We start from the raw sequence: 24,955 nt of genomic DNA, 5'->3' as shown, positions 1-24,955 counted from the left end.
AATGGCCGTTTCTTCAAGGCACTCCTGGAGAGGCATTATTTCATGAAAAGCAATGAGTGCAGACATGCTCAGCACCCCCACTCCCCACACCCACACCCCTCCAAGATGGTAATAGAAATAAACATTATTCCCAGGGCAACGTTTGTGTATAAACAATGTCCATATTGCAGTCCCGCTCGATCCTGGAAGTGGAATAAAGCCTTTAATGAGCTCGCTGCACTGAGCCCTTGAGGTTTGCCTCGCACACGCACACAGACAGAGAGAGGTAGAGGTAGAGATCGAGAGAGAGGGGAGAATATATTTGCAACCTGAGAATCTGAGTGAGATACCAGGGCCAAACAGCACTAAACCATCTTCAACTCTTACTCATCTGCCTGCATTTCTACTTACTTATTCTCATCTGCCCTTCATGTGGGAATACCTTGCCCTTGTTTAGCTTAACTAGAGCATATGATTTCACAGCACACAGTTCCTCCGGGCCATTGTAATGAGTACAGTACTCAAAAGACAAAATTTCTCTCTTTCTCTCTGATGGTAAGATTCTATGACCTCAATTCATTTATTCTGCTCAGCCGCTGTTGTTTTTCCCATTCACTCGTGACTCCTGTTATTTGGGATTAGGTAACGTTTATTAAGGTCTGTTACACAAACCCGGGTCTGATGTCAACACAGAGAATGTTCATGGTCTGCGGTTGGGCACAACTTCCACAGATGGTTTAGGAAATTCTGCATAAATCACTTCATGCCCTCCCTGTCAGACATTCAGGTCCCTTGTAGTTTGCCACTAGAGGGCTGTATATGTCTGCAGATGTCCGGGTTTTACTTTTCCCTTGACTAAATGTGATGTATTCAAGCATATGTATTCTTTTTTTTCCTCCTCTCTCCCTCAAACATTTCTCTAAGTGTTTGCCCAGAAGGCTAAACAAATGTCTAGGCAGATGAGGTAAAGTAAATTTAGGTCAGACAGCCTCTTGCTGAACCGAGGGTTGAGTAGAGGGTGTTAAAGTCAATCGCGACCCCCCTTTTTCTTTCATTTTAAGCCATTTTTCTTTTGCTGTAAAGTGCTCCGGCAACACCAAATGAGAGCTCGCACAGTCCGGCTCAGCTTCTCACCGTTTGGGAACGGCCTAACAAAACGGCGTTCGACACAGCTGTCTGTTAGGATGAGAACTGCGATGGCGAACAAAGCACGTAACGGAGTCAAGCGGTCCTATGTGATCCGCTCTGAACATGAGAGTCGGGCGACAGAAAGAGATGCTCAGACCAGAAAAAAATACACACAATGAAGTCTGGGACTCTAATATTAAGTCTTTTGTCTAGTGAAAATGTTTCACTAATTTCCGCTTCAAGTCCACTTGTAATTTGCAGCTTTACTGGATCAAGTGACAATCAGCTCAGTTTTCAGAAATACTGGAGGGTTTGATGATAATTAATCAATTAGCCCGCACTTGTAAAAATACTGACGAGAAAATAAAAAAGCTAAAAAACCCCATTTAATTTCTGTAATGTAAGCGAGGGAGTTCGCTTGTCTGGCAGAGACTTGAAAACTTCCATGCCTCTTCTCTCCTCAGAATCCAGCGAACACTAATGTGTCTCTGTGTTTCAGTGCAAAGAGCAGCTAAAGGTAAAAGAATGCGGGAACAAAGACGTGTTTTCTGTGTTTGCACATGAAACGCTAAACAGCTGGAAATGTGATGTGGCATACTGTTGAGCTGAAGCTGTTCATCGTCTCTGCAACCGTAGCAACACAGATTTTTACACCTCTCTTTTCTCTCTCTTTCGCAACTTGGGCTGACAGGAGGTAGGCTGGAGATCAGTGAGGCTACACGCCATTTATGACCTGGCACGCTGAACTCAGAGCGGGCCAAATTTACAGATGATCTGATTCCGTGTGCATGTGTGTCACAGAATGTGCCGGTCGGCGCCCGGCCACGCCGTGTGACATCGCTGCACTCGGTTGAAGGTAGCTCTCTGATACCTAACAAGAGCTTGTAGGAAACATGCATCTGAGCGCTCTTCATGGACTGAATGAAAGTTAATGACTTGTTGTTGAACTATGAGTCAAATCACTGACCCTACTAACTCCCGAGGGAGTTAGGTGTCCACTGATTTAATGAACCTTGACAAGCAGCTTCTCTCCCTTTTATTGCTTAAGATGAGTCAATCAAGCGGGAAAAGAAGAAAGCCTTTTGTTAGAAACAGTTACTTACGTATACAAGAATTTTCTCCTGTGTCAAGTAGAATGGAAAAAAAATAAGAATGTTAAAAAAAAAGGAAATTTCCCAACACAATTCAGCCTAACATAACACTGCAAACCACAAGAACAGAGGCAGAGGTTTGGGGAAATGATGTTAATTTAGACTGCACGGACTGCAATGCTGTTAAATCTCATGTTAAATACTGCAGTTTTGCTAGGTGCTGACATCATCCTAGATATGCACCAAGTTACCTTTGACTTCAGTTCTTTCACACATGAGCAAAAGGAGCCAAGAGACCCCTCCAACTTCAAAATGAAGTTGAAGGGGTGAGGTTGGAAGTTTTCTTTCGTTGGCTTTCCAAGTTTATGCTAGGCTTTGTAATAGATGCTTGTTTTGGTCCAACTACAACTGTTCACAACATTAACCCTGCATGCTGAAAAGTGACACTTAACCAGTGCATCTAAAGGGACCTCTCTGAGCTTCCACATATGGTGATTTAGAAGTGAGAGACCTGTGTCACCACTGCCACAGCCGACTGTGTCACAGCACAAGTATCAAAGGACACCTGATGTGTATCTGTGAGATGATACCAGCTTTGACAGCGTGCCAGTATTTGACACTTTGGGATGGAGAACAAACTCAAAGACTGACAGCTGAGCACCATGGGTGCATTACAGACTCAACTCTGTGGTAAAACACAACGCTTCACTTACTCTTCACCAATGTTCCTTCTAAGCTGTGCACGTGTGCAATTGCGCACTGCTGGCACGGTCTCTGCGCACAGAAAATCTGCGTTGCGCACAGAAAAAAAATCTAACCTGAATTGAAATTCAAATGAATACTTTAACAATTCTGTTTGGCAGTGTTAGTCAGTAAGTGACTGGCTGCTCCCGTATGGGATTAGAACGATGCCACCTTATCCCATAGTCCAGCCAATGATGCGATTCACATTCGTATATACGCAGCTAATTAACGACGTTGACAGGCTATGACAGCGTCCGTATGTGCTGATACCGGTGTTTTAGCTAGCAAAGCGGAGTGGCTGATGTGGAGTGAAGCCACGTTAATGACAACGTGCACAACCATTGGAGATGTGAGCAGGACAGACGAAACAATTGACGGAAAAAGTGTGGACTTTATACCAGTTTTTAAATTGTGTTGATAGGCCACGTAAAACCAGAGTTACGATAAAAAATATATGCAATGTTTGGTTTTCTTTCTGAATACTATCGTTGTTTATATTTACTGCGGGGAGAAACAGTAAAGACGGCGTTTTATAAGGAAAACGCTCGAAACACTCCGCATGTGAGCAAAACCCCTTCCTATTGGTCGAAAAATGTACCATGGCGACCAATCAAAAACTGATATGGCAACGTGGCATCTAGTTGTTAAGAAACGGGGGAAAGTTTTAGGAGTGACAGCGGTGCTTTGAGATGTGAGAGATTTGAGACTTTTAGCGCAAATCTTGTGTAGTTAGTGTGTAGTGTAGTCAGTAGTTTTGTTGTGTGTGTCAGAACAATGAGGCGACTGCTGAATGTTACAGGTGTTACAGGAGTGATACATCTCCTGTTGTCAGGCCTGCAGGTATCAGGCTGTTGTTTCTCCTTTATCTCATAGTGGACAGAAATTATGTTTTGGAGTGTGGCATCAAATTTGATGCAGAACAGCTGATTGTTCTGTAAATAGTTTGAAATGTTTATTTAAAAAAACGCCTTGGCTGCATTTTTAGGTAAACAGCTGCAAAAAACTTTGTTGTTTGCATAACTCAGTTACTTTTTTGAAGAAGTAACTATATAATTAATTGCCCAACATTGGTCATTATTTACTGTATTTTGCAGACAGAGTTACAGGACTCTCTCCCAGACCACAGACTCATACTCATAATACAAGTCAGAGCTTTATAAAACCAAAAAAAAGGAAAGAAAGAAAGAAAAAGAAAGTTGTGTTTTCAAAATTGGAGTTCAAGTTATTTTTACTTCCAATAGTGTTAACATACTACACAGGTCATAAACAAGATTTTTTTTTTTTTCCATTGTAAGTGGGCTAAAGCAGTTAATTAAAAGTAGTCTAACATAAATGTAAATGCTGTAATTTGATTATTTTAATAAACCATGTAACTTGGATGGATTCGATGCTGGTGCGACCACAGTGCACACGTCTCATGTTGCTCACAGTGGTCCAAGGGACCGCTCAGGGAGTTTGAGTGTTCGCTCAGACACATGAAAAATTAGAGGGAACATTGCTCTTCACACCACAGATGTATTAAATAAACTTGATATGGTGCTGATAACTCTTCCCACTGGTCTCTTTTGGTTTTTTCCTACAAACCAACAAACCAACAAAAAATCCCTGCAGTCCCAAAAACATTTCCCAAAACAACTGTTAGAACACAGACAGCTACAAGCTGCTAACAGGGCACCTTCAAAAAGGATTAGACTGAATCTTCCGACCATAAAATTTTTATATTCCCTAATTTTTTTCCTGACGCTACAAAAGCCTCGTGCAAGGTTGGGATGTGGGTGGGACAAAAGCAGGAAAACGATAATGCAAATGTGCAGGAGGAAGCAAACGTGGAATCTAAGAAAAAAAATCTGGTTTGGCTTATCTGACAGACAAGGATCTCGCGACCGGGAACCCGGGTTCGTGTTTGGGGCAAGCTGACGACCTGCTGATTCATCTCCTTCAACCATGTTTTTAAAGGACAGTAGACACAAATAGACACACTGATAAATTAAGAAAATGAAGTAAAAAAAAATAAATAGGTAAATTGATTTGATTCTGATGATATAACAAGTGATACTGGGGGATTTGGTATATAGAAAAAAATCAGAGTTGTACAGCTGCAAATTTTTTATGATATTATCCAAAGTGTGTGTCTCAGTCAGAATCACCTCACAGCCCTGCGGTTTTCCCAGGGTCCTCAACACATGAAGCTAGAGCCAGCAGCTTATTAGCTTCTTGGCAGAGTGCAGTGACCTGCAATCCTCATTGGTTCAGGAAGCCAGTGCACTCGGCTTCCCTCCACTGACAGCAAAGGCATCCGAGGCTCAGATGGTACAGCAGGATGTCCACTAATTGCAATGCTGGTAGTTTGATTTCTGATTCCTCCACATGCTCAAGTGTCCTCTGCAAAGGCACCAAACCCCAAGCAGCTCTAGATAGCAGCTGAAGATCCCACGACATCTCTGGTATGTGTGCGATGAGGAGAGTAAAATCTAAATTGTAAGCCAGTTAAAATGTGCTATTAGAGTCCAGAGTTTTATTAGTCGGTTCAAAATAAGGGAAAAGAGGGGAAGTATTTGTGAAATCGACTCCCTACTTTTGTCATTTTTAGGCAAAAAACCCCTGAAACGTAAAAGAAATTTTATCATGACTAACTCAACACCTTTTGGTTTGTGAGCTTTGCTCTGAGAAAATCAGAAATCCACAATGTTCTTTCCAAGATCAAACAACTGACTGAGAAAAAGAGATGACGCCTTACATCCATTTATTAACAAATAGTTCCTCTTAAGCGCAGCGGTTGCTTACAACTCCACATACTACAACTGCCAAGGTCAACGCTGAAAAAGCTCTCAGTAGTGGGTATCTGTGTATGCACGCTGTTATTTGAAGTAGTTTCTCGAGGAAGAAGCAGTTACCGCACAGCTGACTTGGCATCAGCTTCTCTTAATGAATATTTAAACTGGAGATTTGGCAAACCCGTCCCCGTGTTAGCGTTCGCAGATACTGATCCTGCTAAGTTTCTGTTCATCACCAAAAAGGAAGCAAGAGCGTTAAATGAGCAGTAACGGCGAGGTTTTTAGAGCTACGCTGGGTGACTTCATAAAGCAAAGGGAGTGGAGTTTTATACGAGAGGTGTTTTTATATTCTTAAAACAAATCATGGAGGGGTCGGCTTGGAGAAAAGGCCAGAAATCTGTTGTTGAGGGAGCCTGGGATCTCATTTAAATCCACGTTTTTGCAGAGGGACTGTGGGAGCATCACCCTCTCCTGACATGCGGTCTGCTCAGGCCACGGAGATGGAAAGGTCTGTGTTTAAAATTAAGTTTCCCTTCAGCTGTTTGAGTTCAGTGACTGTGATCATCTCTATGCCTCATCCTGAGAAGGTTAACAATTGATCAGCACCCCTGCCTCCTCTCACCCTCAGCCCTCGACATTCAACCTAAATTCCCTTTTGAAGCCGTCATTGCTTTCCAGTGAGCAGGACTGGCATCCCGACTCCGTCGATCTGTGTAGTTTCTAAACATTAGGTCCTCAGTTGTGAGCGTATGAAGATATATTAACGACACTTGACTCCTTTACAGAATCCTGTCATTTCTAAGCGCGTTATGTAAATCACCCACTCGTATCTTCTCCGCTGCCTGGATGCAGATGACTGAGGTGTGCATGTTTTTTTTTTGTTTGTGTGTGGGTGTGAGTGAGCATGTCACACAGTGGAAAGCGATGGTTTGCTAACTCAGAGGATCAGTGACCTTGAAAGTATCAGCTGCATAATTCACAGACGGAGCGTTTGTGACACTCATCTGTGTGCACGCCAGTCAGTCAGGACGAGCGGGCCGAGGTTTCGGTGTCTCTGACCTGGAAAGGCCTCGTTTCCTCAGAGTCTCCAGGGCTCAGCTCTGCTCAGCCTGTCTGTCAGGGTAATAAATTCACACCGGGTTATAAATGACCAGCACGTGCAGGAATGGGATGGCATCCCGCCAGAGCTTCCTTTCCTGTTTTGTTTCTTTTTAAACACCCGGTCGGCTGGATGGTCTCGGCAGCGGCCCCCCCTAGATCCTTCTCACCAGCAGGCCATGCAGGTTTCACTTCAAAACAAGGCAAACTAATGAAACAGCACATGTCCAATGGGATTTAAATTTTCATACATGCTAGTACACACAGCTGCGTGGCTTTACTCGTTCACACAGATTTCTTATTTTAGCTGCGTGATAACATCAAGCTACAGCCAACATGAAGGGACAGGGTCGACCACTCAGCTCATGCCTCGCTCAGGCCTTTCTTCAAAGAATAAAAGGTGGCAGTGGGGGCCCTCTCTCCGGCTCAGGCAAAGTGGCTGGCCTGCCCATCTGCCTCTCCGCCTTAAATTCAGCTCCGCAGCAGAATGTGACCCCTCTGGACTTTGGGCAATGTCTCCTGCTCTGGTTACAGAGAGAAACTGACAAAGACCCCGGCAGTAGTTCTCTCATAGCATGAGTTAGAGTGACATTGTGGTGGGTCAGCACTGGGTCACGGATATTTTTCTCTCCTGCTTGCCTCTTGGGGGTGGGGGGGTGGGAGCGGAGCGGGGTGGGGGTGCTTGGACGAAAAGCACGAGGAAGGTTTAGTGGGTGCCGATACATGGATTTGCTCTCTTGTCTAAACAGTGCATTCTAATAACAACACGCGCGCTTTTCATTTTCCTGCTTGTAATGGATAGGACGGCTGCATTTCCTGTAGTGCGGGTCAGTAATAAGAAATAATGACCTGCTTGAATTTAGCTGGCTCACACCCACTGTACGGCACAATTACACACACGCGCATAATTGTCTTGGCAAGTCTGGAGACGCACCAAGATGTGAAATCCTATTCATGCAAGTGCTATCTAATTGGCTCACTCCTTTGAGGAATTAGACCGAGTTAATCACGTCTGAATATACAGAACTCAATTAGAACTCTGCAAGCTAATGCAGACAGCCATGAATATTTGATGACAAAGTCAGCAGAAAGCCTCCGTGTGTTCGCCAGCTTCACATGAAAAGTCGAAGCAGGGTGGGAGCACACCTGCCGACCTCTCCTGCCGTGAGCTTCAGCGCCACAACGACGAGGGGCCCTGAACTCACCACGATGGCTGAAAGCCTCTGGATCTGACTACCTGGATATCCATCACGGAGAAGTGACAGGTGTGTGGGTGGTGTGCAGTCATTTCTAATTAGAGCCATATTACTGTCACGGAGGCTCTGCTGCAAACTCCTGTGTTGTTCTGTTTATATCACATATGAGAGGAGAGATGATCTCCTGTGATTGGATGTATTGTTTTCCTACATCGCCTTTCTCAATGACAGCAGCAGCCTTAGGGGACTTCATGGGGATATCCCTTTGTTAGCTGGGAGAGTCTTCTATGATGTGCTGTAGAGGACATCCAGAAGCCCCAATACAGCTGGCAACGTGCCTGTCGCCTCTGGGTTCTCCGACATCCTCAGCAACTTCCCTCCACTGCCTGGATTGTTTGATTATGGGTGCGTGTTCGAGCTCGTTCTTCTTCTTCTGAAAAATTCAGCTGATTTTTTGTCGCCACGAGATCATCTCTAGTCCCGCCACACTCACAGTCTGTTTATTAGCACCTGCTATTCACACATTCACAATTATAAATCATTCCTGGGTGATTTCATGGAAAAAAACAAAAATCAGCGAGTTCTGCCCACCAGACAACCTCAGAATCAGCTGATGTTCTTTGTTGCTATAATTACAGAATATTTAATGAAATCACACCAAGTCTTGTTTATTATTTTTTTCCAGCATCTCTGATCTCTCTTAACTTTATAATAAAATTATCATCATTTAAGCTCTGTTAAAAAATGCAACCAAATTAAATGTACACCTGCTCCACGTGTGACAGTCAAGAATTTGTTTAAACTCTACCCCACTCTGAGTATAAATATCATGGTATATATCATATATATTTGAATAAACGGCACAGAAACAGGAACCCGGGATGTTTGACCAGTTTTCTGATAATTTACTGGAGGAAACTTTCAAGGCTCGTATCAGGATGTGGGATAGATGGCTGTTGAAAACAAGTGATAGCACACAAATGGTCCCCTTTATACCTTTGATACCAGGATCATCTTCTAGCTGTGATTCCTTCTCCGGCCTTGCACTAAAGCAGACTGTCAGTCGCTGATTTTTGCCCCTCTTGTTTCCCACAATCGAATATAATTTTTCAAAATTAAATATTCATTGAATGTGCAATACTGGTGCTGAAAAATACCACATTGGCTGCTTAACATAATGGGACTAAAGACAAAATAATCCAATCAAACTCCACCTTCACAATGGATCAGCAAACTAAGTTTTCTTCCAAGTGCATATTTAAAAATTAAACAGACATAAAAAAAAAAGAAGCAGTCCATCAGTTAAGCTTTTATAAAGGCAGCATGAATGACGGCGACCAGTACGGGTGACATCACTACTTTCCAAGACAGACAAACAGCCGCCGAGGGTAAAAGCTCATCAGTCAATCACGAACGTTTCCTGGTGACTGGCAGGTCAGGGGCGCCGTGTGAAGTTCTTCCTTTACAATGGCAGAATGGAAAATCTTTCACAGTGTGTAGCCAAAGAGACCAAAGCCCATTCATTTTAAATAACGGAGCCATAGTACAACACCAGATAATGAGCATAATTACATTCAAGCAAGTTGGCGTCTGTGACCTTGATGGTCTCTGAATTTCTGTCAAAAGCGGAAAAAATAGATTAAGGTTTTTATGTAGGCAAATCCCTATCTCTTTATTACTGCTCTTTCAATACGAAGCTCTGCTCCTGATGTGACCTTGTGGTACTTGCATCAGTCTTATTACAGCACACTTAAACCGGCTGCTCTTTGGATGATCTACATTCGCTGGGAGTGGCAGTATGAACAGGAATGTGGGGCTGCGATTCTGCCTCGAACAGGAACCTGTCTGCAACACTTTTCCATTCACTGGTGTCATTTAAGCAGATTGAATGGCTCTGTTTACCGTCAGAGAGACTGAAGTGAAGGGCAGCTAAAAAGCCTTTTTAAAGTAAATTAACTGGCCCAAAACTTGGCTGTGGTAATGCTGCAGCAAAGTAAGCGAGCGCTGTAGCAACACGGCGGATATGAGCACACTTAAGAACAGTAGGCATGGTAACCTGTGTAAGCAATTAACCTCGGTGACACTGAATCCCACTGCTGAACTTCTTCAAAGACCAGCTGAGCTATCAGACATGTCAAGAGTCCCTGTTGCTCTCAGCTCCGTTAACTAATATGCTCTCATGGTTACAGTCAGACTTCCTAAAGTGAAAGGAGAAAGAAAATTGCTGTTCATTTCTAAGATTACACCAGGCCTCACTGCTATAATCCCACTGATTGAGAACAGTTTGGGGTTTAACCACCTAGAAGATATAATGAATCTACTTTCTTTATGCAAGGCTGTGAAAATGCCAACCCTTATTTTCTGTCCTATACAATATGGATACGCTGTTGCACATTAAACATGGTTAACGTTGCAAATACTGCAGATACATACAGCCTAAAGGTTCAGGCTTCAGACTACTCTAAGTACTCCATTTGAGAGTATTTCCTCTACTCTTGACTCTAAATGATATCAGTGAGAGGAGCTATTGCTAATATGATCATCTCAAGTACCCACCTGCTGTTCAAACCTTCAATTTACAAGTGGCAGCCAAGTGCAAGAAAACAGAGCTAAAGGAAGGCGTAATGGAGCTGAAACTGCCTGTAGGAGACAGATGAACTGAGGCGTTGTGTCAAGGCCCACAGTCAGGGAAATAAAGATTATTTTGATCCGTGAATGACAAAGTTATTCAGTAAAGTCAGAGAATAAAAAGATGGAAATGAGCAAAATGCACTGACTCTTTATAATTCTATAAGTTTTTAAAGATGGTTGGTTTGATGAGCTCTACAGTTAACTGCTGTTTAACAATTTATTAGCAGATCATTTACCAGATTGATTCCATACAGCAGCGGGTGTGTCTGCTTACAGTCAGCCTAACAAACCAATTGTTTTATTCCTGATGGTGAAATTTTCTTGCGTCTCATTTTAAAGGCGCTCCCCTCTCCGCTCCAAAGACTCAGACTCGTATGTACATGTTTCAAGACTGGCGTTACAGTATACTCACTTGCGGATGTGCAGGTGGACAGTTAAAGACAGTCTCCTCCTGTCAACTCCTAATTTGGCCAGAAAAGACCTGTGACTTTATAAAGCATGAGACTCGAGCCTAGTTCTCTCTCAGACCACAAGACGTCTAAAGGTTATCAAGAATTTTTTGTCCAATCATCCCAAAACCATGGTGCCTGCTGCAGCTTACATTAGCAGGAAATAGTGAGTTAGCATTAGCAGCAATTTAATGAGCGAAGAGCCCAATATTAAGAACATAATAATGCTTATGAATATTCTTGACTATTGGACGCAGGGTTTTATTTGTTCAAATCCAGCACTGGAATGGCAGACACAGCAACCAACAATTAAAAACAAAAAAAACAAAACATGCCCCAAGGACAGCAGTCCCCGAGAGAACGCAGCAAACACAAACAAAGGAGCACTGCACTCTCTACATACACTGGTGTAATTATAATAACGCATGAGCCGTAGCTGGTGTTTCCACAAAAGAGCTGACACCTTGAATAAACTCTCGGCCTCTTAAATACCTGCACTTCTCATCTACAGCGAAGCTCTCTTCCTAAACGTATTACATGTTATTGCTCTGCAGCACCTGAGACTGCATCCTTCAGAACAAGCCTCAGAGCTTGTTCACTTTAATGTGCATTTAACTGCATCAATTAACGAGATTAAGATTTATCTGGAAATTTGTGCTTGAGATCACAAAGCAGGTCTTCTGGTTTTGGGGTCACTGTATAAACTTAGTGTGAATGGCGTCAGAAATGCAGGGTTATATAATAAGGAAATACATATTTTGCTGTTTTTGGGAGGTCAAGATTGCATTTTTGTCCAGATGAATAGCCATAGCTATATCTGATTAGCTTACCATAGACACATACGGACAAAGGGACACAGGAAGCCTGACTGGTCAGAGAGTAGAATCAATCCACCAGCCTTGATTTAATAAAGTCAACTAATAATGAGCAATTGGAGTAAATATATAATGCTGTTAATCATTTTTACTTTAAAAGCATGAAATCAGACTCCACGTGGCAATGCAACGAAATTTATTCAGTTTTATCTGGATAGCAATAACACCTAAAATCAGATGAACAAGTACCTGGCAACAGTGGGACAAAAAACCTCAGTTTTCACTGGAAGAAACCTGAAGGATGAGGGGAGCAAGACAGGACAGAAGACATGCAAGAAAGGGAATTATCTAATAATAAGAACAAATGCCACATACTAGCGTCAAGCTACAAAAAACTGCAGTTCCTTCAATGTCCACTCGAGGCTCCAGCAATGAGTTATTCCCCACAGACTCCCAATCTTAATATGTCCAACTTTACAACAGAAATAAACAGATTTACAGTCTGCTTTATATAAAAAGCCCTGTTTTGGTTTCTCTTTCATAAAATCTGTATGGGTGGTGAATCTTTTTTATAAATGTGCATTTGACAGGGGCCCACACAGATGGCTGTAGCTGCTAGCGTTCTATTATGCTTCACTTCCACTGCTGGTGTTTCAGTTTCTTTGTGCCGTTTGGTGCACCTTTTAAATAATATATATCGCATATCAATCGGCGGTCTGATTAATTCTGCTCACAGTCTGTCTACAAAGCTTTGGTGAATAAAATTCTTTATTCTAATGGTAATCCTCATGTCTGTGACGTGCACCTGTTGGCTGATAGCTTAGCACTCCACCCTTGCATCCTATAATGCTCTTACAACCAAAACAGAACAATAAAGCTACGTTTGAGGCTACGTTTGATGGTGGCCATCTTTAACAATCAGCGAGACAGACAGACCGCAGTAATCATTACTCACAAACATCACCACAACATTTATTTGGAATCACTCAGAAACACTGTTAGCCGGCATTGTTGGTTTCTGGTGATTAATTCGTTCCAGTTTTGCAGAAAACAAAGTCAGCAACAGTTTGAATCATCTGGAAAAAATTTCACAAGACAGCTTTCTTGGAAAACGGCACTAAAGCTCAAAACTTCTGCATCTCTCAGTAACAATGACGGACGTCTTGCCAGGTCGTGTGTGCACACATCCTTACTTTCCTCCTGTTATGCGTGTGTGCAAATACTGAATGGGGTGATCGGGAGGACACCTCAAGCTGAGACACGTCAGACAAGGGGAAAAACAAAAAAATCCCAAAACAATGGCGATGCCAGTGTTTTCACAGTGACACGATTACAGATCACTCCACGCAAAATGACACATTAATTGAGCGGCTGCAGAGTTTATCAGCATCACCGTGCATTCAAATAGGCAGTGATAAGACCTCTGTGGAGGCAAGCCAAGGGAAGTGCCATGGACAAAGGCTGATTTCTGCCCTCCAGTTTACGGGCCGGTGGTGTGACTGAGGCTGGCTCGAGAAAAAGATAGCAGGTTGTAAAATCAGGAAGTAGACAGGAGCTGATAACACATCTGTGTGAGTTCCTGTACATTACTAAAAGGAATTACTAATAACTAGGCAAACAGTTTGAACGAGGCAAATCACCCTGCGGAAGAGATTGATCTCACCCGTTCAAATGCCAGTATTATTACACAGAATATGTAAAGTCCCAGCTCAGATAAGAGCGCTGCTGATCGCCTGCTCTGATACATGGCAGAAAACTTTGTTGGATGGCAATCAGCGTGCGAAATGTATTCCTCCAATTCCTGGCAAAGGGATTAATAGAGTTTTGCATATTATTATACAGATTCTACACACAGCAAGTTTCCTCAGGCACCTTTTATACCTGTAAGATATTCTACATCAAATATAATACGCTGCCACGGGCTGATGGAAAAATCTATTTCGCACAAAGAGCACACAGCATATGGAAATAATTCAAGAAATAACAATAAATTGTTTTCAGTTTTTAAATGACTTACAGTGTTTTTATTATCACGCATTGACTGTATCGTTTTACAAATGCTGTCTCGACTGTAAGTGAAACAGTTAAAGGGAACTCGGGGAAGAATGCACATTTTAAGCAACTGTAAGTGTCGTTTTTTTTGATTACCTTTGGTGCTTCTGGTGCTGGACTACTTGCACTTCCAAGACAGAAAAGAAATCTCTAGATCTGCTGTTTTTATTTTGATCATGTATTTATGTATTTTAAGTGAGGGTGTGGGGTATAGAGACATCACTGTTAAGTTTTGGGTTTAAAAAAATATTTTAAAGGCTAATCCTAAGCTTCTGAAAAAGCGCTTCCAAAACCCCCCGACCTCAAGCCTGTTGAAAATGTGTAAACTATGCTTTAAAACCGAGTCTGTGCCAGGAAACCAAGAAGAGCAACCAAATATTCACACAGAGTTATATTTGCTGATGGCTACCAAAAGCATCTGGTTGAGGTGCAGTTTGCCAAGAGACATTTTAACAAATATTAGTGGAGGTGCAGTTATACATTTTAACCTATATCTATATTATTTTTGAATGTGAACAAAAATAGAGAAGATTTGTGCACCGGATCCTTGTTTTAAAGGCTTTAAAGGTGTATGCTCTGCAATTATTTCACCCTGTCAAAACAAAACAACAACAAAGAAATCAAAAGTCAAAAATGACCATGATGCCAGCAGGGTGCACCTTAACCTTTAGAGAAGAAACATGAGAGTAGTTTCAGTCCTCCCATCTGACTGTTGGCAAGTAGGTAAGTCAGTAGACTTCCTAAAAGGTAACCTCTTAGGAGAATCAGGCATTTAGGCCATTACAACATTCCACTAAACGAAACCATACTCTGCTTACGTGCTCCTTCAGCATAGAGAAGAACTGCTGCTAATATCATGTGACAGGTGAAAGTGTGAAGAAATAAATTCAGTGTGTCATTAATGTTGGTTTGCTCTTAAGACATTCCTAGACTGACTGACTTGGAGGCTAACTTGAAGTTTTCCTCTTTCCTCTCTGGGATTTTGCATTTCTCTTCAGAGACTCAACTCTCACGTTCATTCTCTAATCGCACAGAGGCGTATGACCCTGAGGATGGGAATAAAAGAAGAAGAAATTACTTTCATTAAGAAATTCAGATTTCCCCCATCCTTTTGATCTTGTGCCAGAAGAACATTTATGCTGATGAAATGCATAAATAAAGTTCTTAAATTATCCCATTCCTCTTTAGCGTATGTATCAGAGTTGGAGAACTTCCAGACAAGACAACTACAATCACACTGAGTGCCTCTGAAAAGAGATGATTTAAGAGATGGCCTGCCACTGGTTTAAACATCATGTAGCTCGGCTTCAAGACTTTACTGGTAAAATGCACATCGAGCCATTTCCTGCAAGTGAATGAAAAGAAAACTGAATAAATGTGGCACTATGTGCTGTCAGGAGAATCAGCATTACCTAATTAATATCCCTAACACACAATAATCACCATTCCCAGACTTTGTTTAGAGACCTATTCTGTCCTCAATGTCCCTTAAAGCGCCTCTAACCCACCTTAACAAAAAATATCCTTATCATGAAGTAACTAAATCTTAATTATCTTTAATGCATGTCTTACAGTTTGGACACTGGGGTATTTTTTCCAAGAAGAAAAAGGACTGCCTGAACGCATTTGAATCAGGAGCTCTATGAACAACCTACATATATGTGCAAACACATCTGTACAACTGGATGGACGTCACTCACTCCTACTTCTTTCTTCGGCCTGTGTAAAAGCACCTGTAGTCAAAGCACAGGGCACAGTTGTCCAGTTTAAAAGGGGAAACAGCGGGAGCTCAAAGACCAGGAAGAAACGGAGAAGCCGGTGCAAGAGTAGACAAAACAATCTGTTATTAAATGAAGACTGTTTTTGGTATTAAGTCGCTGAAGCCAAAGAACAATCTCAGCTGTAGTCACCATATTTCAGCCAGCTTTTAATTATGCAGACAAGCTCAGGCTGCAGCGACCGAAAGAGACGAGAGACTGTAAATATAAATGTACTACTGCTGGAATATTTACTGTGTTATCATATGTGTATTAATAACATCGTATTCAATTTTCATTTTGAAATATAACAGTAACTGTACTCCTCATATGACTCACTTATTTTTAAAAGAAAGCAAAAGAAAGTTCAAAGTATTACAGTTAAATTTAGTTTGTATTTCCTCGCTGCAGCGCAGTTATTTCCCATCTCAGCTTCCAGGAATGACCCGCCGACTGACACCTAATATCGCTGACAGTAAGAAACATGTCCCTTCCCGCTGTGGGACCGATGACCATTTTCTACTGAAACTGAATGAGGGAAACACTTCTGCTTAATAAATTCCTCATGTTTTTGCCAGATGACGCGTCTTTCCTGATAATATTGTGCAAGGAAACACTTTCATGCGTGTTGTGCAACATACTTTCAAGAAAACCAGTCACAGTTTTGTAAAATGGAATAAAAACATTCCAAATTAAGAATAACTCACACAAATTTCTGGCTCATTTATCGCCAATCATTTCTTCCTTTGATAAGAAAAGTGATTACTAATCGTTTAGCAGAAGTCTTATCTCATCCACAAAGAGAATTAACGCCATGTTTCTTGACTTAACCATATCTGGCTGTTCATCAGCCGTCACTGTAGACAGTTATGCATCATTTAAGAGTGATGTGTGAAGGCAAACATCATTCTTCAAACTATTAAAAATTAGATATATTAAAAAAGGCCATGAATGCATATCTGACCTGATTATTTCAGGAGAAAAAAATGGCAGGTGGATCTATCAGGTAGTGTTGGGTGAAGATCAGCTAGAGATGAGAAGCCACAACAAGTTTTGCACCACCTGCGCCATATTCACACCAATCAGCCACAGCATTAAAACCACTGAGAGTTAAAAGTGAAACCTGGGTCTTCTTGTTACAATACAATGCTCTGCTGGGAAACTTTGTGTCCTGGAATTCACATGCATGTCACTTTGACATGTAGCACCTGACTAAACAATGCAGACCAAGCACGCTCCCCTATAGTAATAGCAGAACAAGACAATGGAATTTTTAGGAGGCTCCTGAACAGGTGTGATCCACTGAGACCCCCCTGTGCAGGCCTCTGTGCCCAAACCTAGACAACAACAACAGGAGAGTTTTGCTGTACTTTATCGTCACTGCTATCATGTGCCATAATAAGCATACGTATGATTTAAAACCTATATTTCAAATGTCCTGAAATTGTTTACTTGTCCACCTGGGGACAGTAGAACAAGCTTCAAAAACCACACTGAACTTGTGTGATAATCTATCTAAGGCAGGGATTATAATCCAATAAAATTGTAGCGCCTCTGTGGGTGTCCACACAGGCCCTCGCACGCATTATCTGATGAGGAAATGTATGTCATTTGGACCCGAGTGGACTCTTGCATATTTGAGGACGGGAAAACTATTATTCCCGTATCATATGTTCACCAGCTAGTCTCCAAGTTGTTCTCCCTGTCTTATGATGCAGGGCTGAAACTATAGTGTAGCATTTTACGCTAAACAGCTGCCAGAGGAAAGTCGACAGGAGCGAGAGAAAAAACAAAAACAAAAAACCCTCCGTCTTCACAAATCTGCGTCCATTCTGCTCGTTTCCTGCTCCTTATTTTCACTCTCGGACTCTAATAGAGCTCTGCATGATTCACAAATCAAAGCTACCTTATGCTGGGCCTCCAAAGTGCACACCTCCCATTTCCTACTATGTTTAAGCAAGCTTTCTTCTGATTGGCTGCCACTTATTAAAAGCAGGTGGGTGGTGCTTCTTTGATTGCATATTCCTATACTGACACGATACAGAGACAACAATAGTAAGAAAAAAACAGTCTTAAAGCAGGAGGGCAGGTAGGTCAGCAGTTACACGCAGCTGCAGACCAGCTGCCTACTAATAAAATGTATTAGTCAAAGATGTTTGAGAATGTCAAAACAAGCTCAAAGAACAAACTTGTTTGCTAACCAGCTGACATTAGTTGTGTAACAGGACGAAAGTTCATTCAGGAAAAGAGACACAAGAGAGTTTCACTGAATGACCAAAAACAAAACGAAGCCAATAAAGAAGAGGAAATGAAAATGTGTGTGTGGTGAGAGGTGGCAGCCCTCTGGGCTTTGATGAAATGAAATGTGGTTGCCTGAAGTGAAACCTATGAAACATTCCAGGCACAGCGATACCCGATGATATAATGTGCACTTTTAAAACGCGGACGCATGTAGTGAGCCTAAGTGAAGTGTTGAGGCAGGTGGATTTAAAAGAAAGGAAGCTGCTTACAATATAGCAAGGCTCACAGTACGCCTTCTTCTCCACAGCATAGAAGGGCTTTCCACGCAGCTTGGTGCTGCAAGTCATGCAGACGAAGCAGTCGACATGGAAGACCTGGTCCATGGCAGTGCAGCCGGTGCCTTCACCCACTACGTTCTCTCCACAGCTGGCGCAGCGCCCTGGGGAGAGGAAGAGGAGGAGAAGCTGAGAAAAGATTCCCTCTAAAACCAGAGATTTTTCACTTCTTAAAGTAAATAACATCAGTGATCAGTAAGGCTAAGAATAACGCGCAAGCAACAAATGTGGTTGTAATGGAGAGCTGAAACGTGTGACTGCTTCCATTCACTGCGATTGGTGCTTGACCTTGTGAGCGGCATCCTACAGTGCAGCAAATCTCTTACTTTCAGCCTAAAATGCAGCCACGCCGAAAGCAACACTCTTAACAGGTTTCTTAGAAAGATGTGAAAATAAGGATCATGTATATATAAGGTAACAGATACAAAGAGAGGACAATGTAGAGCTGCAGAGAAGCCAGCAGTACAAACAATGGTTCTTGTTCTTTGAGTGGGAATCTGTGCAAGAAAATAATTAAAGAACACAGCTAAAACTCTCAGCATGCACTTTGATGAGAAACATGGGACAGCGCTTTAAACTCTGACATCCATTTTTCTTTTCCAATTAATTCTGCAACTGCAATTCAAGAACCAATAAATGTTTAACCTTAAATATTCCCCATGTGTAGAGAAACCTTGGCAGATTCGATTTCAGGTATCACACGACATTCAGACGGAATGAACTCTAAACAGCCATGAAGCCTTCACTCCCTTTAGAAATCCTAGAGGTTGTTAAACCAGTGTCTTTTATGATTCTTTGATTAGCCCAGCAACGAAGGGGTGGGTGAGCGGTTGGATTCACAAGCCAATCCTAGTGCCGGACCTAAGCCCGGATAAATGGTTATGGTTCTGATCAGGACGGGGATTTGGTGTAAAATCAGACATACAGAAAAGAAACTGTGATGATTGGCTGCAGTGACCCCTGAAGCCACCTGAAAGAAAGGCAACTAAAGCCTCTGCTGAAGGCTCTGCTTAGATCTCTCTTGTAAAAGAGATTTTAATCTGAATGAGGTTCCCTGCTTAAATAAAGATTTGTATATACCCGCCTCACATCGCGGGGGGAGCTGGATCCCATCCCAGGTGACACTGAGCATGAATAAGAGAACATCCCAGGACTAACACTGAGATACAAACAATCATTCTCAGTTGCATCAACACCAACAGACATTTTAGAATCACAGTTGGCTCAACGTGCATGCCTTTGGAAAGCTGAGAAAACCCAGAACCTTGCTGCTGTAAGGCGACAAAGCTAACCAGTGTGAAAGCATGCCACCCAAGGCATTTTTTCTGCCGCACCTCATTCCCACCTTATAGTTAGTTTTGAGGACTCTGGCAATGGGAGTCTCAACATAAGTCTAAGGATCCATGAAGAATTAAGAAAACGAATTGGTCAGTGAACCAAAAGGTGACAACGTTTACCTGCTCTCCAACATTTATCAGCAACACTGTGCGGTAAACAAAGAGGAAAGTTGAGCCACTGAATTTATAGTAATTTGATATGAGCGTTATCAAATTTAATAACGAGAGCAGCCGGCAAAGAGCCAAAAAAGGAAAAGAAGAACTTGAGAAACTACAAGTGAGCGTTGAACTTAAAAGCGTTTTGACATCTAAATCAAGGATCCGTAGACCGAGCTTTTGTCCACGCGTCACCTCGCGCTCCCTCGTGCCACGAAGCTGGAAGCTGTCCCTTTAAAGGCTTCATTTCCTGACATCAGGGGCGTCTAATCTTCATTTCTATTTCAAACACTGGATAAGGAAGGATTAAATAATATAATTATGCCACATTAAAGAAAGCATACACATCACCAAAGAGTGACATCTGTTTAAAAAGTTGAGCATTAAATGATAAAAAGAAAACTTTAGAAGTACAACGAAGTCTTTGTAAAAGGGGCACAAGTGAACTGATATTATTGCTCCAGAAAGAGGCTGATTGCATATTGCGAGACATGGCATTTGGATATCTTTAATTGAGTTGGAGATATCTTTAATTGAGTTTAAGATGTCCTCGACTCAATGCAAGTTATCTTCAACCCAATTAATAACACTGTCAATTTAATTACTGGTATCTTACAATAATAGGGTTTAAAAAAAGATATCTGAGAATGTTTTATTTTTTACACATCTGAGGACAGATGCAATCTCACAGAGCAAGCTTGATACAGTATATTTAATTAATTCAAGTTCAGTTCTGTGGATCATTTTCCTTCCCTTTTCATTTTTTGCTTCATCTAAAGGCTGATTTGGGCAATGATTGACACTCTGTATGTTCTGAACAGAGCGGTTCGAGCGTGTTACACACAGAGGCGAGACATTACCGGGGGGAGATAGAGTATCTGATGCTCGCATTTTCACAGTTCCACTTGCTGTTTTCATATCAAAAATTCAAACGGAGTGTAAAGCGGATTCTGTCTCAGGTATCAGCACAACTTTTGGAAGTCATATGTTGCTGAGATCAAATATCTGCTTGACTGCGAGGCTTGCAAATGGTATTCTAATGTCACATAACTCATTATCTTATCACTGCAAATGGGGGAAAGTTGCTTAAAGAATGAGCGGATCCACAACTTTTTTCCCCTTTTCCAGCAACATTTTGAAATCATTATTAGAACACTGAACATTAGATATTTTTGTTTCTTGTATTAGATGACTCAGGATTCATTGAATGAGGAAACTGACATTTCCCTTCTAAAAATTCTTGTCACAGCAGCATTTTGTACATTAATTTAGCGACTTCTGTCATCCAGGGTGACTTATAACGCAGACAGGTTTTCATAAAGCCTGCCACCGGTTTCATCTGCTCCCATAGCTCTATCCACACCTCAATTATGGCTGTGTTACCTACTGTACAGGGAGGCAGATTAAACAAACTAGTGAAGGCACGTCTCGGGGGGACATGTGGGTGTCAGTGGAATCACAAGCAGGGTAATCACTTCAGAGAGCCAGAGGGAAAGAGAAAGGGAGAGAGAGGGAGCGAGAGACAGAGCCTGTTAGTGGCTTCAGATCACAGGCCATCTTCAGTGAGTGGATGAGAATGCCAAACATGTCCCACAGGGCTCCCACTTTAAATAGCGAGAAGGAAACCTCTCGGAAATCCTTTTCCTTTTGGCAGTCTGTGATTGCGAAGGCCCTCAGGAGCTATTTGTGCACGGCTGCGAGTGCAGCGTACACAGTTTCACACCAACACACACACAGGAATAAAAAAACAAAACAAAACATCCCTCTGCGTCTGACATGCCACACGTGTAGACAAGTACATACAAGCGCAGACACATGTATCATATAGTGTACGCGTGCCCACAGACACGCCGTGCCACGCTGCGCGCAGCCCACACATGATTTCACATCAGCGTGGAACAAAGAGCAGCAGATCTGAGCCTCTTTCAAACTACTGTACGCCTTCTATTCCTATACATTTCACATTTTAATAACAAGCTAAAGGCAGCGTTTTAATGCAACTGTGTATACAACTGTTTATTATCACACATAATCAGCTGGCTCCCTTTTTTCTCTGTTAGACAATGAAAAAAGCAGCAGTGTTCACACTAGAGCAGCTGAAACCAGAGATTTCTTGCTGGATTATTGACATGATTACTATAATAATGGTCGATCCATTCAACTGATTGACTGACTCATCTCCTAAGCTCTGATTTTAATTGTTAGGAAATAAGTGTTTTGGATTCCAGCTCCTCGTGTTCTCTCACGACGAACATCGTTGATGGAAATGATGATCTAGTTTTTACCTTCTTCAGAGAGGTTATATGGTAAGGGTTTTTTTTGACCGTTTTGTTCCTTTATAAGCCGTGGACATATTTATAAAATTCTACCAATTTGAGCAAAATTAGAAGTAATTCCATTCAGATCTGGATCCAGGAATTTTTGAAGGGATTCTTCACCACTGAGAGACAGGCTACATCTTCACATACACATTTTAAACTGAAATAAGAGAAACTGACGGTCTATTTCAGATCCAGATATCTTTTCTACACCCTGAGAGTCAGAGCACGTTGCTGTAAAAATATAAAGCCTTTCAATGCATCTGTAACTGCTTTTTATCAGCAGTCTTACTGTACGATAATGGAGACGAGCGCTGTGTTTTACATCAATAATTTCACACGTGTGCGATGGAAATAAGCATTTTCAATTTTTAGACACTACTTCAATTGACTTCTTGAATAATACAGGACAGAAATTGAAGCAACATCGTATTTACCCCCGTGGAGATGATCCCAAATACTTTCGAACTATTTCAGCTGGGCATAAAGGAATCATGAAAGGCCTCACCGCTCCCCAGCGTCCCTTTGCGCGGGGAATGGAACCAGAGTCTTGATATCAAAACTTCAAATACTTCCTGTAGAACCAATGCAATGGTGACGGGGTGGGAGGGGGGAGTTCATTTACACTTTACTCACTTTCTTTCCTTTCATTCTTCATCCCTCAGAAGTGTCTCTTCTCTGTTACATCGAAAGTCAAAAGAAGGACTGAAGAGAAAAATCTTTTCTTCTTTTTTTCTTAAAAAAAAAAAAAAAACGAGGCACATTCCCTGTGAGCTATAGAGGCTTAGAATGGTTAGACAATTTAATTGGATAAAAGGAAAAGATTAAAGAGGCCCTGACTCTGTTCCATAAATAATTGATTTCTAATGTATTTGTAGTGGCAGTGAGACGCTGTTGTTTGGGATTGGGGAATGTTGAGTGGCAGAACGCTTCAGATTTCCCTCAGTCTTTGCCTTCTTTGTTTTTTCACGCCGTGATATTGAAGCGGCATGAAAGGCAGAGAGGGAGCACACTTGCAGCTCAATTTGATCTTACATCGTCAGAAATCAAAGATCGTGCATGTAAAGAAGGATCGCAAGGAACTTTTTTTTTTGTGGGAGACCAAACTTTTCGCACTATGTTACTAAAGAATACAATTCTGCTGGCGCAACCCTTGCAAACCCCAAAGGCAGAGCCAGCGACTGCAGCTCGTATCCAAAACTAATAAAAGAACCGCAAAATCCATTTTGGGACTTCAACTAAAGTTTTGTGCTTGGATTAAAACATCTGATAGACATGGTGGTAAAAACAGAAAAAGCATCTAACTAAACTGTGTGTGTTGTGTTTTGATATTAATAAAAAAATGTAAAAAAAAAAAAAACAAAAAAAAAAAACAAGGGTTAAAATAAATAGAATTAAAAGACACCGAACAATCACATGACAATTAGAAATGGTCTTGCATTACAGCTAATAAAAAGCCTACAAAACAGCATTAATTTACTGTGACAAGTTGGAAAAAGGTAGGCTGAATAAGCGCACAAAGTTGTGCAAGTTCTTCACGCTTGGAGACATAAACAACAGGACAGTAGGAAGCAAGTCTGTCGAACACATTAGGAGTGTGACTGCTAGCTACTCGAGTGCCAGAGGCCGTGATTTGTGCACTGTTTCGTCTCTTTCCCCTCTAGGTTAATCTACTTTGTTGCTTCAGATTGCCCTCCATGCTGCCTGACAATGTTGTGGCCTTCAGTTTCCTTGGAATGACAAGAGAAATCGCTGTCATCGCTACACTTCAATCTCTGAATGCCTCTTTCCTAACCCCTGCCTTTAATATCATTCCCAATGTCAGCAAATAGCAATCTGCAGAACTGCTGCGGCGATGGTGGAGGATGGAGGATAGGCGAGCCTGTGCCACTAAGCATTACAGCTCAGCCTGTCAGGGCCCACGGCGGCACAGAGAAGGGGGGGGGCTGAGTGTAGGTTACATGTTTTAGAAGCAGGTTGGCAGGAACGACGTGGAGGGGTGCCAGGGAGCGAGCGGGGCTGGCGAATGGGGTGAAAGAGAGAGAGAAAGCGGGGAGAGGCAGGGGGACAGGTAAGCGTGTTTGCAGCACAATATTTGTACAAGCAGCGCGCGTGTGTTGATATGCTGTTTATCCGCACTGGGCCGTGCGCTCGTAAGTGTGCCTGCGTTTGCGTGCATGAGCGTGCGGATGTCTACTCATTCCTGAGGTCAAACGCTCACTCACAAATGAAATCTAGCAACGTGAGTGCCCGGAAGCCTCAGCTGGGCTCGCACGGCAGCTGATCTTGCAAGCCTCAGTGGAGCTGTCTCAACGAGGCAGGATAGCAAGCGCCGAGCCTGGCGGGGGAGGACGGGGGAGGGGAGAGCAGGGTTGTAGAGGGGATGGTCACCTCACGTGAACCGCTGCCAAAAAGCGGGCTACTGTCGCCGGCTAAAGAAGCCCCATGCTGGCACGCTGCATCAGCTGAGAAACTAGAAAGCAGCGCGGCGAGGTCAGCGGCAGTGAAGATAATGAGAGCGAAGAGGACCAATAAACTCTGGTGAGCTGAAAAACCAGCAACCCTCCGCCACCCCCCCTGCTCAAAATAGAAACAAATGACTGAAAATCAGTTGCAAACAAGATGATGACATGGCAGAAAAACTGCTAAGATCTCATTCATAAAAGAAATGAATTATAGACAGTTGAAATAAAGCAGAGCTGTCGGTTTTTGTGGAATTTCTACAATCTGGCAAATTTATTTACAGATTAAGATTCAAAGCATTTCACGTTATTTACATGAGAAAAAGGGTCTTAGAAGTCAAATCCGCAGCCTCACACTGACATGCATACAGCATTTTTCTTATAAAAGGCAG

General features: G+C 42.2%; 1 protein-coding gene across 4 annotated transcripts in view; it reads right to left on the bottom strand.

Annotated features, from left to right (window-relative positions):
- Positions 1-24,955, bottom strand: part of lpp (LIM domain containing preferred translocation partner in lipoma) — a 187,391-nt gene that overhangs the window by 13,671 nt on the left and 148,765 nt on the right. For all 4 annotated transcript variants that reach the window (XM_084921774.1, XM_084921777.1, XM_084921775.1 and 1 more), the window contains one exon: positions 18,225-18,394. In XM_084921774.1, the coding sequence (XP_084777900.1) occupies positions 18,225-18,394 (170 nt within the window). The remainder of the gene's footprint in view (positions 1-18,224; positions 18,395-24,955) is intronic.

This window comes from Perissodus microlepis, chromosome 23 (genome assembly GCF_051167445.1).
Source record: "Perissodus microlepis isolate ML-2025 ecotype Zambia chromosome 23, ASM5116744v1, whole genome shotgun sequence".
Taxonomy (NCBI): domain Eukaryota; kingdom Metazoa; phylum Chordata; class Actinopteri; order Cichliformes; family Cichlidae; genus Perissodus; species Perissodus microlepis.
Note: the sequence above shows the minus strand (reverse complement) of the source record. Positions and strands in the feature narration are given on the sequence as shown.